At 42.1% G+C, this 13,283-nt stretch overlaps 1 protein-coding gene across 3 annotated transcripts in view; it reads right to left on the bottom strand.

The window, feature by feature from the left end:
- The window catches only part of ATP8A2 (ATPase phospholipid transporting 8A2), a 311,840-nt gene extending 298,881 nt beyond the window's left edge, over positions 1 to 12,959 (bottom strand). For 2 of the 3 annotated variants that reach the window (XM_039718664.1, XM_039718666.1), the window contains exon 1: positions 3,580 to 3,646. Coding sequence is in view for 1 of the 3 variants with exons in the window: in XM_039718662.1 (XP_039574596.1) it covers positions 12,866 to 12,944 (79 nt within the window). In the remaining 2 variants the exon portion in view is untranslated. Of the gene's footprint in view, positions 1 to 3,579; positions 3,647 to 12,865 lie in introns of those variants that run through there. The other variant, XM_039718662.1, reaches the window with a different exon arrangement.
- Positions 12,960 to 13,283: the final 324 nt, after the last annotated feature.

Genomic DNA, 13,283 nt, shown 5'->3' with positions numbered 1-13,283 from the left:
TGGCATGGAGCAGATCCCATCTGCATTGCTAAGGGCTTGCACAAGCCACCAAAATTAGCCTACCAGGAGGGTACTCCAGCATTATACTAAAAGTTCTAAGGATTGAGTGTTAAACTAAGAGCAGCACATTATTAACTACATCCTTACTACTCTGCTATTTTTGCCATTCTCCAGATGTGTTTAACACAGAACAAAGCAGATATGAAAAAGATAATGCAGGGAAACTCAATTATAGTCCATTCTCTTCATTGAGGCAACTTTTTTTAAAATAAAAATCATATCAAGTTGTTGATGAAGTACTTAGAAAATACAACTGCAAGGTACTATTACAGAACCTCTCATGTACCAAGCCATGCAGGCTCATATGGGTTATGTGGCTTATTGTATTCATTAAAGGTTCACTACAACTGTTAGTGGGACTGTTAATGGAAGCATTCAAGAGAGGAAATTGGCAACCAATTCATTCTCTCTAATTGCAAAATACTTTCAGATGTCTCATGCAGCAACCAAATGCCCTGCAGAAAACAGCATGTAACTTCATAGTGTAACAACTAATACAATTAGTCTATTGTGTCCTTATTTATCTTTTTGTAATTTGTTCTAATTTAATATCTACTAGCTACATTGAAGTCTGACATGATGCAGGAACAAAATTAATACTGTCTTGTTAAACAGAAAGAAAATTTTAGCCCTCCCTCTTCAGAACAAGGACTGTTCAGCAATCCCACATGATGAAGGGAACAGCTCATAACCATGTAAAACTGCACTGAATCCCAGAAATATGAGGATAACCCACACAAACTCATCACACAGCTTCCATGAGAGCAACAAGAAATGCCATCCCCAGTGCAGAGTGGACATCATGCAGTTTCCTGTTACCAGCAGAAAGTCACTATAAACCTGAGGGTAACTATTTCCAGAGCTCTCGGAGTAACAGGTACATGGCAGAGGGACTCTGCTGTCCTCTATCACCATCTCAGCACAGGGCATCAGAGAGGCAGCACATTCCTCAGAGTCATTTTCTGGCTCTAACAGACATCTTCCATTTAAGGCACCTTCAAACAGGAGTAAATATGCTGGTGTGAGAATTAGCAGCCTTCCCAGAGGACTGCTCCCTGTCAGCTTCCAAAGGACTTGGAATACCAGACAAACTACCACCTGTCCAAGAGAAGTGCTGCAGCAAAGGGGGTGGAAGAATGGATACCTACATTTCAGGTTTCTTACATTTTGACTGAGAAGGGTAGCTACTGTACTCCCAGCCTTCAGCACCAAATGAAGAACCTAGTGCAGAACCTCTTACATTGATTACAACTGATCTGTATCACCAAGGACTACCAAAGCCAGGACACAGCTAATTATGTTTAGGGCAGCTTAACAAAGACATATCTGCACTAAGCTCCAAACAGACTTGTGAACTTAATGAACATCTTCCATGTAGGACAAGTTTATTTTCAGTGTAATGGATGTATAAACAGACTTACAAAACAAGAAAATTCAACAGCAGTTCTATGTTTAACCAAGGACAAGGAAAACAACTGCCATCACACGCCTCTGCCTGTCCCTGTCAGGAAGAGAGCACTACTGACAGATAAGAGAGGCTTACAGGTCTGCAGTATCAGCCAGTCTTATCTCTGCTCTGCAGCCTTAGCCAAAACACCAGACCAAGGATGAGAATAAAGCTGATTGAACTAAAAACCTCATGTGGTTTACTCCTTTTTCCTTTGAAGCACATTATATGAAAAATATAATTACCAGTTATTTTAATGCTGCAGCCACCTGCTACTATTATGCCAAAGTCCTATACTATAAGCATAGCTGGAGATGTTTTCCCCAAGAAAGTATTTTTATTTTAAAAATCCCAGCCTTCTTATGCGGGTTGTTCTTCCTGGAACAGTTATGTTGTCTGCAGCATCTGTACTGGATGAGTTTTAAAAATATTCTCTCCTCTCACCCACCACCCCCAAAGAGAGATAATAGCCTCAGTGGCTTGATCTCTAGAAGATATATTATGATGCTTTGACAGATTGTTCTGGTAATCCTATAGATCAGACCCTGAACTGCTGCAGACTAGTGACAGTGAATTTGATTTAGGCAGAGTTATGCTGACTTGACCTGCTGAGCCTGCAACCTTACAGGACTCCTGCTAGAGTCCACACAAAGCTTGTCATTGCCAAAACATTAAATGTTTGCTATCTATTGGATCAGGATTCATCTTGACCTATTGCATCATTTCTGAGACTTTAAGTACATTTGTACTGTATCCATCTGTCACTTTTGAGACATTCCAATACCTGTCTGCAATCGGCAGAGTTTTATTGCAATTGCTTCTAGAATGAGCAAAGACAAGAATCACAGACCTTTTCAATATTTAATTATCTAGTATTGCATAGGCTGCTGCAAATTTAGAGGAAATTATGTTTATGACTCATGTGCTGGTACTGGAGGAGTTTGTCATTAAAAAGTAGCCCTAGGGAGGAGAAGGGGAAAAAAAAGCCTAAACCAACCAACCACAGCTGAAAGCTGAATATCACCAGCTGGCTGACTCAATTTCCAGTGACAGTGCATCCACTGAGGCACAGCAAGCACTGGTGTTTCCATCCTAGGAAAGGCTTATCAGCTAGACTTCAGATGATGAACCCAAGAGGTGCTACACTCAGAATTTCAGCTATAGCCATTCCTGGATTTTATACCCTTTGTTTAAGTCTTTTCGTGAAAGACAAGACACCTTTTGAAACAGAAATAGTCATTCTCACTCCTAATGTAAGTTTCATACCCACTCCCTTTTTTTAAAAAAAAGATGAAAGCAAATACTTAGTTCTCTGAAATAACCACTGGGGACAAATTTCATATAGCAGTTTTTTCTGAAAGACTGCAAGGCCTATTTCTCTTCACTCTACAGACTATTACAGAAATTATTTCGTTACGTATGAGCAGAAGTCCCAAACTAATAAGCATTAATTCGTCATTCCACGTTTAGAGGTCATTAGAAATATTACTGAAACACCATTTCCACACAGCTGTTCTATTTTGCTGTGAATTGCAGAAGTACTCAGTTGAGAGAAATCCCTCCCATTCAGTTACTGTCCTAATACTGGGCTCCTTACCAAAACAACAGTTCCTTGCCAGTAATGAGCCCTACATCCCAAGAAATTTGAAGGAATCTCTTGCATTAAGCAAGTATACCTTTCATCTCTAATATAACTCCTACCATGCAGCTGTTGAGAGCCATCACTGTAGTGCTCACATCACACAGGAACACAGAATTACAGGAAAGAATTATGAATTTGTAAGTATTTCCTCTCAGGGTTTAGATTTTGACTATGCTTTTACCAAGCAATGTCTAATCAGAAATAAAGAAACAAAGTCATTACAACAAAAGCAGACATAGGTCTTGCTTACTAGTAGATCATTACCTTAGCTCTGAGTAAACCTTCCTATCAAGAAAACAGGTCTTCAGATTTTCCATGCAGAAAATTGAAGAAAAGATAGTCAGTATCTACCTCAGAGCATTAGAGCTGAACACATCAAAAATATTTTTTTTCAACAAGCACAACCGTCCCTCCTTTGAAACCAACTTACCTGACTGGAATTCAAAGCTACAAGAAAGGACAAGTTTCCCAGGTGCTGTAGCTTATCTTACCAAAATCTCTACAGCCATGACCTTCTTCTACTTTCCCCCCTTTTTAAAGTCTTCCTATCTGTGTGCATTAGCTTCTCTCCCCCACCAATTACACATCTGGGGCTCATTAGTGTAAACAGAGCTGTAATAATTTTCATCAGGTAGGACTTCTTACCTAGCTAAGCCTTTTTCTGGGGAGGAGCTAAAGCACAACCTATTGAGTTTGACTTGTCACTCCATTACCCCACCTCAATGAGAGTGTCTAATGCTATCTTTACTGTTTCTTTTTGTAAGTGTTGGTATTACTACAGCTGTCTTTTATAGCTTTTTTTAAAGTTTATTTGTAATACCATGCATATTAAAGCCTGTACAATCAGAAAAAGTTACTGTCATTTTTTTCTGCCCATTTTAAAGCTTAGTTCTTCTTAATTAACTTATTATTTGAGTCGTCTTTCACAGTGCTTATTATTGTAAATTGATTTTTCCATTATAGGTGCATATAATAGGAAAACTCCTAAAATATCTCTTCATACCTTTTGGTGCATGAGGTAATTCTAAAGCATCTATTTCTGCTTTGACCTTAGTTTTATCTACTTGCCTTTCTTCTGTTAATCCAATTCTATTTTTGGCTATAGCCTCAGTCACAGCATAGTCTTCTAGTTGAAGCACTGCCAATCTTCTTAATGTAGAACTTCCCTTCCCCCTTCTTCAGGTTGTTAATCACTCTTCTCAAATTTTAGTCTACAAAATTGGATATATCTGTTTTCTTATTAGAATTGTTTATGTCAATATAGAATCATTGTTAATAAACAACTTAGACAATAAAAAATAATGCCAAAAAACCTACAGATATATAGTTTATAAAATTACCTTGTAAAAATAAACCTTTCTAAGAAGTAGATTATTAAATAAAAAGTCATGTTCTGTTTATTTTGTCCAGAATATCCAGGTGTACTTAGTTTCACGAGGTCTGACACCACCAAAGCCAGAAGGCAACTGTGAAAAAAAAAAGTAAATCTAACGGCTGTAAACTTACCTGACTAAAGAAATACTTTTGTATACGACCCTCTGTTTCTGAGCACCATACAAACACTGTGTAGCTGCCTATGATCTTCATCTTGCCCTCTGAAGTAGATAAATAAAATTATTCCCTTGCTCTGGAGCCACTGATGACAAAATACTTGAAACTGCAGTGAAACAGCTTTAGCTCCTCACAAAGACAGGAGCTATCACATAACTCCTACTTTTCTCTAGCTCAGTAAATTTTGTGGCTTCTGCTTAGGGTACTAACATTTTATTACTGAATACTAATTTGTGTACTAATTCTGATGAAAATAAAAAATATGGTTGTTTGCAGTTGCTGAGTCCCAAATTAATGACAATGTACTCTCCAACAGTACCATCTGCCCTCATGAGATGTGAACTGGTACACAGAAATACAAATGTTTTTATCTGATCAGAGGGCAAAACTGTTCTGATTTGATTTGAAGCCTGTAAAAGAATGATGCAGAAATTCAGCAAGATGCTTGTGTCTGTAAAGTGGTGGGTGTCTTAAGAAGGGACTTTATTTTAAAAAAAGGGAGGAGGTTTCTGGTAGGAAGAAGATCTAAGATTAACTCTTGTCCTTGATTGTCAGGCTTTCTCTATATAGAAGATGACACTGATAAGAGAGTTTAATGTCTCTGTAAACAACAGCGTTCCTAGCAGGAATGGCAAATACACCCTGGGAATCTGGCTGTCTAATGAACCAAAAAACCAAAAGGAATACTAAATTATTTAAATCCCCTGCTAACACAAATTGCACTGTCTCAACCAGATCACATGAGATTTATTATTACAGTTATTTTATTCCAGTTTATTCTCTCTTTGGGGTTTTGGCAGAAAGCCCTCAAAGAAAATGATTTAGGTAATTAGCTGGCAGGCCAGAACTTCAACAAAACCATCCAGTGTTGAGGACTGCAGAATCTTCTTCTTTGCAGTCCAGTCTTTCTTGATGGTGAAAGTTTAGAACTGCTGAAGTCTCTCAGCAGTCCAGGTTGGGAACACTTACTGCTCTCTGCCATGCCATGCCAGACAGTCCCTTGCATCTCACTTGAACTCCTACCAGAAACAACGTGGCTAAGAACACTTGAGGGAGACCATAGAGTATGGAGTCAGGGGTGGAAACAGCCAGAGGTTTAAAGCAGGGGCATCTACTGTGACACAAACCAGACTTCTTGTTTCCAGTGGAGATCCTGCAACTAAAGAGGCCTTCTTGGGTCTACTGTGGGATTTTGGATTTTGCACATCCCTCTGTGCACTCTGTCACAAGGAATGGTAATGGGGTGATGCTGTGTGTGGAAGATACTGTCTTTTTGCTCCATTTTATCTTCCAGTAATTTTACTGTCATGGAACTACCACTCAGCCAGCACTCTGACAGCCAGGAACTTCGAAACAGGCAGGCATATATCCACTCCTGGGGCTGGAAAGAAACTGTCCAGGAACTTTTATAGTGGGCAGAATTCATTATGAAAAGTTCGCAATAATGCTAATCAAAAATCTGAGCGATTTCCTAACAAATACTGGAATAACTGAAAATAATATCTTTTCAATGTTGACAATTAATTTTTTTTTGCACTAAAAATATACCCCAAAGCTTTGTAAAATCTGGGGGATTTTTTCTCAGTCTTCAATTGTCATTGATCTTTCCCAAATTATCCTTTGAGTGCGCCAGCTGAGAATCTGTTATCTAAAGCTCTCAGATGCCATGTCTTACATACCTGCAACTGCTCCAAAAGGCTTAAGTAGCTTGGTTGGAAAAGATAAGAGACTGAAAGGAAAATATTTGTAGCAAGCCACACATAAGAGCTGTCCCAGAAGCAGAAAGATCTTGCTGCAGAGATACTCAAGTGCCTTTTCAAAATCTAGTATACTGCTCTGCTCTACCCAGTATATGTGCAAGAAAGACTTGGGGATCAACTATCCCTTAAAAGAACATGTTGGCAATCAGTCTCTACAGATACTGTCTGTAACAGATATTCTAGTAATTTTACTACTACAGGCATAATTAAAACGTGCCACAATACAACATGGTACAGGAAAACAGGTCTGAAACACTTCCCTGTTGCAGTAAAAAAGCTAACATAGGTGCTTAGGATATTGCTTCACAAGTAGCGAATCAGCTCTGTCAGATTCAAAGATTATTTAAAGGCTATACTTGACAGCTCAAACAAGACTGGCCAAAGGAAAATGAACTGGCCAAAGGAAAATGAACCAGCCAAGAGTGCTGCCCTGTAGCAAGTCTACAGAGCATCACTTGACAACTCTCCAGAAGAGCAGAAACAGATGACCTGGTTGTTCATAGGGCCCTCAGCAAGGCTTCTCTACAATAAAAATGCCTTGTGAATCGCTAATTGGAGAGTGATCAGTTTTAGATGCTGACATCATTTTTGAAATGATCATCCAAAATACTATCTAGAGTCAATGGGAGCTATCAGCTTGAAACTTCTTGTAGAGGGAAGGAGGGTTAATGATAAGAAAAAAAGGGAATGCTTTAGAGCAACATCACTTACGAAGTCATAGATTTCCAGGTTAAAAAAAACATCCTGCAGAGCTGGCAGCGATCAAGACTGCACTCAAACCTTGTGGCAATGGAAATGCAATACTAAATGACTATTCTTTCTGTGCCCAGTGAGTCCCACACAGGAAGTACACCCAGCAGTTCCATCGTCTTGGTGATATACTAGGACCCTGAACAGACAAGCAGATTTCCTTGCAGTCATTTCACTGTTAGATATTTTAATCCTTCATAGAACTAGAGTGGCATTTCTGCCAAATCACACTAGTAGGGCAAGGCTTTTAGGTCTGCCCAGAAAAGGAGAAAACTGACTCACCCAGCACAGGGAAGTATACTAAAGCAGATACTGCAAGAAAACGAAAATCTGAAACAAGAGTCCTATGGAGAGAGTGGCACAAACAGTTTCTATAAATAGGCAGTACATGTGTCTGTTTCAATGGAGTTGTGAATACTCAAGTAGCATGACAGAGTTCATATATTGGCTATACAGTGAGTGGAATTTTAAACTTTTATTAAATACATTCATTTAATTTTATCCTAGAAACAGAAGGGTAGTTAAATCTCTTATGTCCTCAATTAACTCCTAAATAACCGTATTCCATATCATCTGAGTGCTTTGATCTTTAATTGATTTATTAATAATCTCACCTCCCCCATCACAGTAGGGAAAAAAATGTTTCCTCTGCCACTCTACTTAGTTGAATGATCTACTCAACTCTGCCACTCTACTTAGTTGAGTGATCCTAAGATCTACTTAGGATCTTAGTTATGAAGTTGCTCCACAGTAACTGTGCGTAAATCACCTTTTTCTAATTCAGTGTCCTAGGCAAGGTATTTTAATTTCCCCCCTATTCCAATGCAAACTAACTCTCACAGCCAAACAAGCTTGAAGCAAAGGCAGCAGAAGTTCAAGTCGGCCTCCAGTTAGCCCTGTCGCTGTCACCACCTCACTTTACAGTCGTGCAAGATCCCACACAGCTTGAGAAGGCTCCCCTTTGTGCTACTACAGAAACATGGTAACACAGAGCATGGGGCTTGTTGTGATGAGTGCTTTGTCAAAAGGCATAATTGTCACTGGTGTTTGTAATTGTCACTGGTGTTTACATAAATAGGATGGGGCCTTTGATGTGATAGAATAAGCTGCACATTATACTACACTGTGTGCCAGTTAAATGTGGATGAAAAGAAGTGGGAGGTCTGCAACGCAGCGAATTACCACCAAGCACTTTGAGTGTGTGCATGAACAAACACAGACTAAAGTAGACTGTCTATTCAGTACTAACTTGTGCCACTGAACTGGCAGAAATTCAGTCTTCACCTGGAAAAGTATCCCATCACAGAGCAGAATTTCTGTGTGCCAACACTATGGTTGCAATCATCCTGCTCAATGTTTCAGTGACTCTTGGTGATGCTAATGGGTGGTTGAAGCACTTGCTGAGGAAGTACACCCTGTTCAGTCCCCACTGTCACTACTCCTGCCAGGTGCATTTCTCTCAGCACAACAGGGCTTTTATTCTTACTAAACCAGTTTTAATAGTAGTATTTAAAGAATTTGTTAGCTCAGCACTTTGCTGGTCCTTCATAGGGGTTGTTGCTTAAAAATGTATCCAAGGCAACTGATGATCCTCCTGCAAAACAGGATGTAGGTATCCCGTGAGTAGAGGTGATGAGAGTGAGCTTCAAGGTTAAAGCTTTGTAGCCTTTACCATGCTTCTTACACCACCTGAACTTGACTCCACAAAACCAAATTATACCTCATTTGAAGCAGCAACAGCCATATGTAAATGATGCAGAGCTGATGATATATTTCACCTATAGCTCCTGTGCATTTTATATGTATCTATAGGAATTATAGTAAATGACTACAGATAAAATCAAAGAATCATTACAGTTGGAAAAGACCTCTGAGATCATCAGGTCCACCCTTTGACTGAATACCACCATGGCCCCCTAAACCTTACAGAAAAGAGCCATGTCTACTCACTTTTTAACACTTCCAGGCATGGTGACCCAACCATTTCCCTGAGGAGCCTTTCCAATGCTTTAACCATCTTTGCTCAAGGATAAAAGCTTTGAGTAAAGTACAAGTGCCTGTGTAGAGTTTTAACTGCTCTGTATGATGCTTCCCAACAGTTGCAATCATGGTAATTATATCACAGCACAAAAATAGCACAAAGAAATTCTTGCATAGACATTTCTCTGAAAAATGGAAGAGATAGATCCTTTACAAGGAAAGGACTAGGACTCTAAAATCAAAAACACAGCATAAACTATAAGCAAGTATTTCACAGAAAAAGTAGATGGAAAACATATAAAAGGAGTATTGTTTCATACCATGAAATGATGTTTATATATCAGCTTCTCATGTCCTGAGAGAAGATCTTTACTAAAAATACTTTTCTTGCTGATGTGGATCATTTAGCAATTGCAATAGACCACAGTAAATAATATAGAGATCAGTTGTGCCTTTAATCCATTATAAAGCTGAAATTCGATTTTTTCCCTAAAAATAAAAATGCCATTGTAATCCAATGTCTTATTGACGGTTTCTTATTTTTAGTGATTTTAAGTAGGCAGGAAGGAGAAGAACAAGTTAGTTTTTGATGTCTGTGGTTACAACAGTAAGGAGCTAGAGACTTTGAGAATAATTTAAATCTAATCAATTTAGCCCAGTTGGTACAACATTACAGCAATAAAAAGGTTTACTTGTACAAGGAAAAAAAATCGATTAATGAGCAAATGCATAAAAAAGAAGCGCAGTGATCATCTGAGTGGCAGAAGGTGACTTCCCATCTCTAAACTCTCCCTTTCACATCATCTGCTTTTCTGGTAAGTGCTTTATATGGGTGTTAAGCAGGTTTAAAACTCTATCAAATATGCCAGTTACACTTTATACTGTATTAGCACATGTGGAAGACACGCTACCAAATGCAAGAGGGTCAAAAATCTGAGACGAAAAGACATTGTTAGACCATCACAGAGGCAGTGTTCTTCTTGACTAAAAAAGAATGTCTATAAGCTACTGAAACGCTTTACATGATATGAAAATAAATCTTAGTGACCCAAACTAAAACCTAATACTTTAGATTACCAAAATTCCTTAAAAATAAACAAAACTAGCAAATAAACTAAAATACTTCAGAGCAGGAAAGATCTTCTCTTCTACAAAGGAAAGGAGAGAGAACATTTTGATACATGGATGCCAAAAAACCTGCAATGGATAGACACAGTTACCTGACCCTAACTAAGGATGACAAAAGGGTGACCGGTTCCCTCTCCACACCATTCAGCTCAGAAGGGTCTTGAGATTTTGCAGTGCCACCACACAGCCACATCTGAACTGCTTGTCAGTGGCCAGTGGCTCAGTCTCCAAATGTATGCTTTTACAGTTGGGGTCATGTAAGAATCCGTGTCTAAATAACTATTTAGTGCAATACAACAGGTTCACACAACCCAGAGCCCCTCACGTGAATCTGTCTGGCCCCCACAGACAGCAGGTCTGCACATCAAGCCACAACATGCTGTGAAAAACAGAGCTACTGCCTTTCTGTGTCTGGTACCTGCTGGCGTTCAGATCCTACAGACTGGTAGTGAGCCACATCAGCACTGAGCCCAGTGACCAGGTAACCATCTGATGGCTAATGCTGACATAAGCAAGGCAGTGGGAATGCACAGGAAAGGGGAAGGCAGGACTTTCTGGGTGGCTGAGATATTGGTTCTGGTTGTCCTAAGTCACCAGAGCTGGCTCTCGTGTACTAAACCAACTACAACAACTTAATAACAGATATTACTCTTGTTACACTTGAAAATATTCTAGATAGGAATACATGGTTCAAGAGCCAGAAATTGATCTTAATGCTAACCAGCAACCTCAATCTTTCCTCAAAGTATCATCTAATTTGGATTCTCCTTGTGTGAAATGTAGGGAACATGTAAAAGTCTGAGGCTGTGTATAGATAAATCCCAGCTAGAAGATCTGGGTGCCCTAACCACCAAGGGCATCAAGGCACAACTTAACCACCTAGATCCATGAGTATGATTGTGGATTGTGGATGACCAAGCACTGGAGATTTTCAAGAACCCTCTGGACACAATCCCATCCACTGTGCTCTAGGATGACCCTGCGTGAGCAGGGAGGTTGGACCCTCTGTGGTCCCTTCCAACCCATTGTGTGTCATTCTGTCACTGACAAAAGCTGAAGCTTAAACTCCTACACTGAAGCTAAACATTCTCCAAGCAACAAGCACCCAGTATCTGAAAGGAGCCTAGGTTTGGATTCCAAAGGTTAAGTCACAAAAAGATCTGCAGCTCTGGGAAAGGAGCCTCCGTATCACAGGACAGGGTTTCAGATCGGACTGCAGAAGTGGACACAGTCCCAAATGCTGGAGAGTGGAATCTGCTTAACTGCAACTGTTTCATCTGAATGGCTTAGGCTGAAGATAAGTAGAGCTGGTAATATGCTAAATCCTACCCTGAAACCTTACCATTTCCTCTCAGCAGGCATTACACACCTCTTTGCTCAGCATCCCACTTAATTCAGCCGCTATGCAGAAGTCCCTGAAGTTCTGTCCTTGCTACCAAGCAGTGAGACCAAACAGGAAAACATTACTAGAATGACCAGGTTGTGCACAGGCACCAAAGGGAAGGTGACTTTCTCCTTTCAGCTAGCTCTAGCCTGATTCCATAAGCTGAACAGCCATGAGTGGCTAAAGGACATCTTCAAATACAGCATCATCCAAAAACAATCCAGCAAATGCTCTCCAAGATGCCTGAGATTTAACCCAAAGCAGAGCTGATCAGGAGCTTCAAATACAGCATCATCCAAAAACAATCCAGCAAATGCTCTCCAAGGTGCCTGAGAGAGCTGATCAGGAAATGTGCACATTTCTCATTGAAATAAAGAGTGCTGAAGCAGCATTGCACTACACTTTTACTCACCACCGAAACTGTACTAGGCACCTAAATAATCTGCACAGGAACGGGTGTCTGTAAGTCACCAGCAATGTCACTGATGCTTCATCAATGCCCAAGCAGAACATACCAGAGACAAAATCTGAATGCACCTTGGTCCTACAGAAGTCAGTGTAAGTCCTTTGCAAGCAGAATTCTACCTTCAGAGTCTTCCATTTCTGTCTACTCTTTTTTATGAACTACTTGGAAAACAGTTTCCTAAATGCACCTCTTAGGAAGCCCTGTAATTCACCTCTCCGCAGGCTCACCGCAGTGCCTGGTGCTCTCCCACTGCCGATCACGGGACAGAGGCGCTGACCGGCGTGTGGGGTGACCCCTGCACCGGCCGTACTGCCCTCTGACCACAAGAAATTTCCCTGTCACAAACTACCAGAGCCAAGAGGAGGAGGGGCTGTTCAGGCCGCGGGCTGAGGGTGCCGGGGGGCCCTGGGCTGGCGGTGGGACGGACGGAGGTGCGGCAGCGCCGCTGGGGCGCGGGGAGCAGCGCCGGGCCGGGGTCTGCAGGCGGGGCGCGGTGCCCTTGGGCCCGGCCCGGCGGCACCTCCCCTCTGAGGGGAGCCCCCGAGCGCCGCGGCCGGCGGGGCGGCAGGGCCGGGCGGCCGCGCCATGGAGGCGCCGCTGCCATCCCTTCCCTTCCCTTCCGCCGCGCCTTCCTTCCTCCGCCGCGGCGCCTCCTCCCCGCGCCGCTCCCGCCCGCCTCGCCTCGCCCTTTCCTCACCGGCCGAGGAGTGGATCTTGGAGGATTTCCGCCGCAGGGACATCTTCAGCGCGGTGTCCAGGCCGGCCCTGTTCGGCATGGTGCGGCCGGCCGGGGCGCGCTGGCCATGGGCCCCCCCGCACGCAGACGCCGCGCTGCGGCCGCCGGCACCNCGCCGCGCCCGGGCTGCGGGGGCGGGCGAGGCGCTCAGCCCCGGCCGGGCCCGGGATGCCCTCCCGGGAGCCGCTCACGGCTCCGTGCGCCCGCCGGGAGCCGTGGTGTGAGGTGCCATGAAGTCAGGGCCTGGGTTTGGGGGGGGGGGTTTGAGGTGTCTGGCCGGAACCAGTATTTTACTAAACATTTTGGGCGCAGAAAGCATCCCAACAAAGTCCCTGCCGGGATCAGGATTCCTATCCGGGCTTCTTTGTGCTGGTTACAA

The sequence above is a fragment of the Passer montanus genome, unplaced genomic scaffold, assembly GCF_014805655.1.
Source record: "Passer montanus isolate IOZ18808 unplaced genomic scaffold, ASM1480565v1 scaffold4, whole genome shotgun sequence".
NCBI classification, from domain to species: domain Eukaryota; kingdom Metazoa; phylum Chordata; class Aves; order Passeriformes; family Passeridae; genus Passer; species Passer montanus.
Note: the sequence above shows the minus strand (reverse complement) of the source record. Positions and strands in the feature narration are given on the sequence as shown.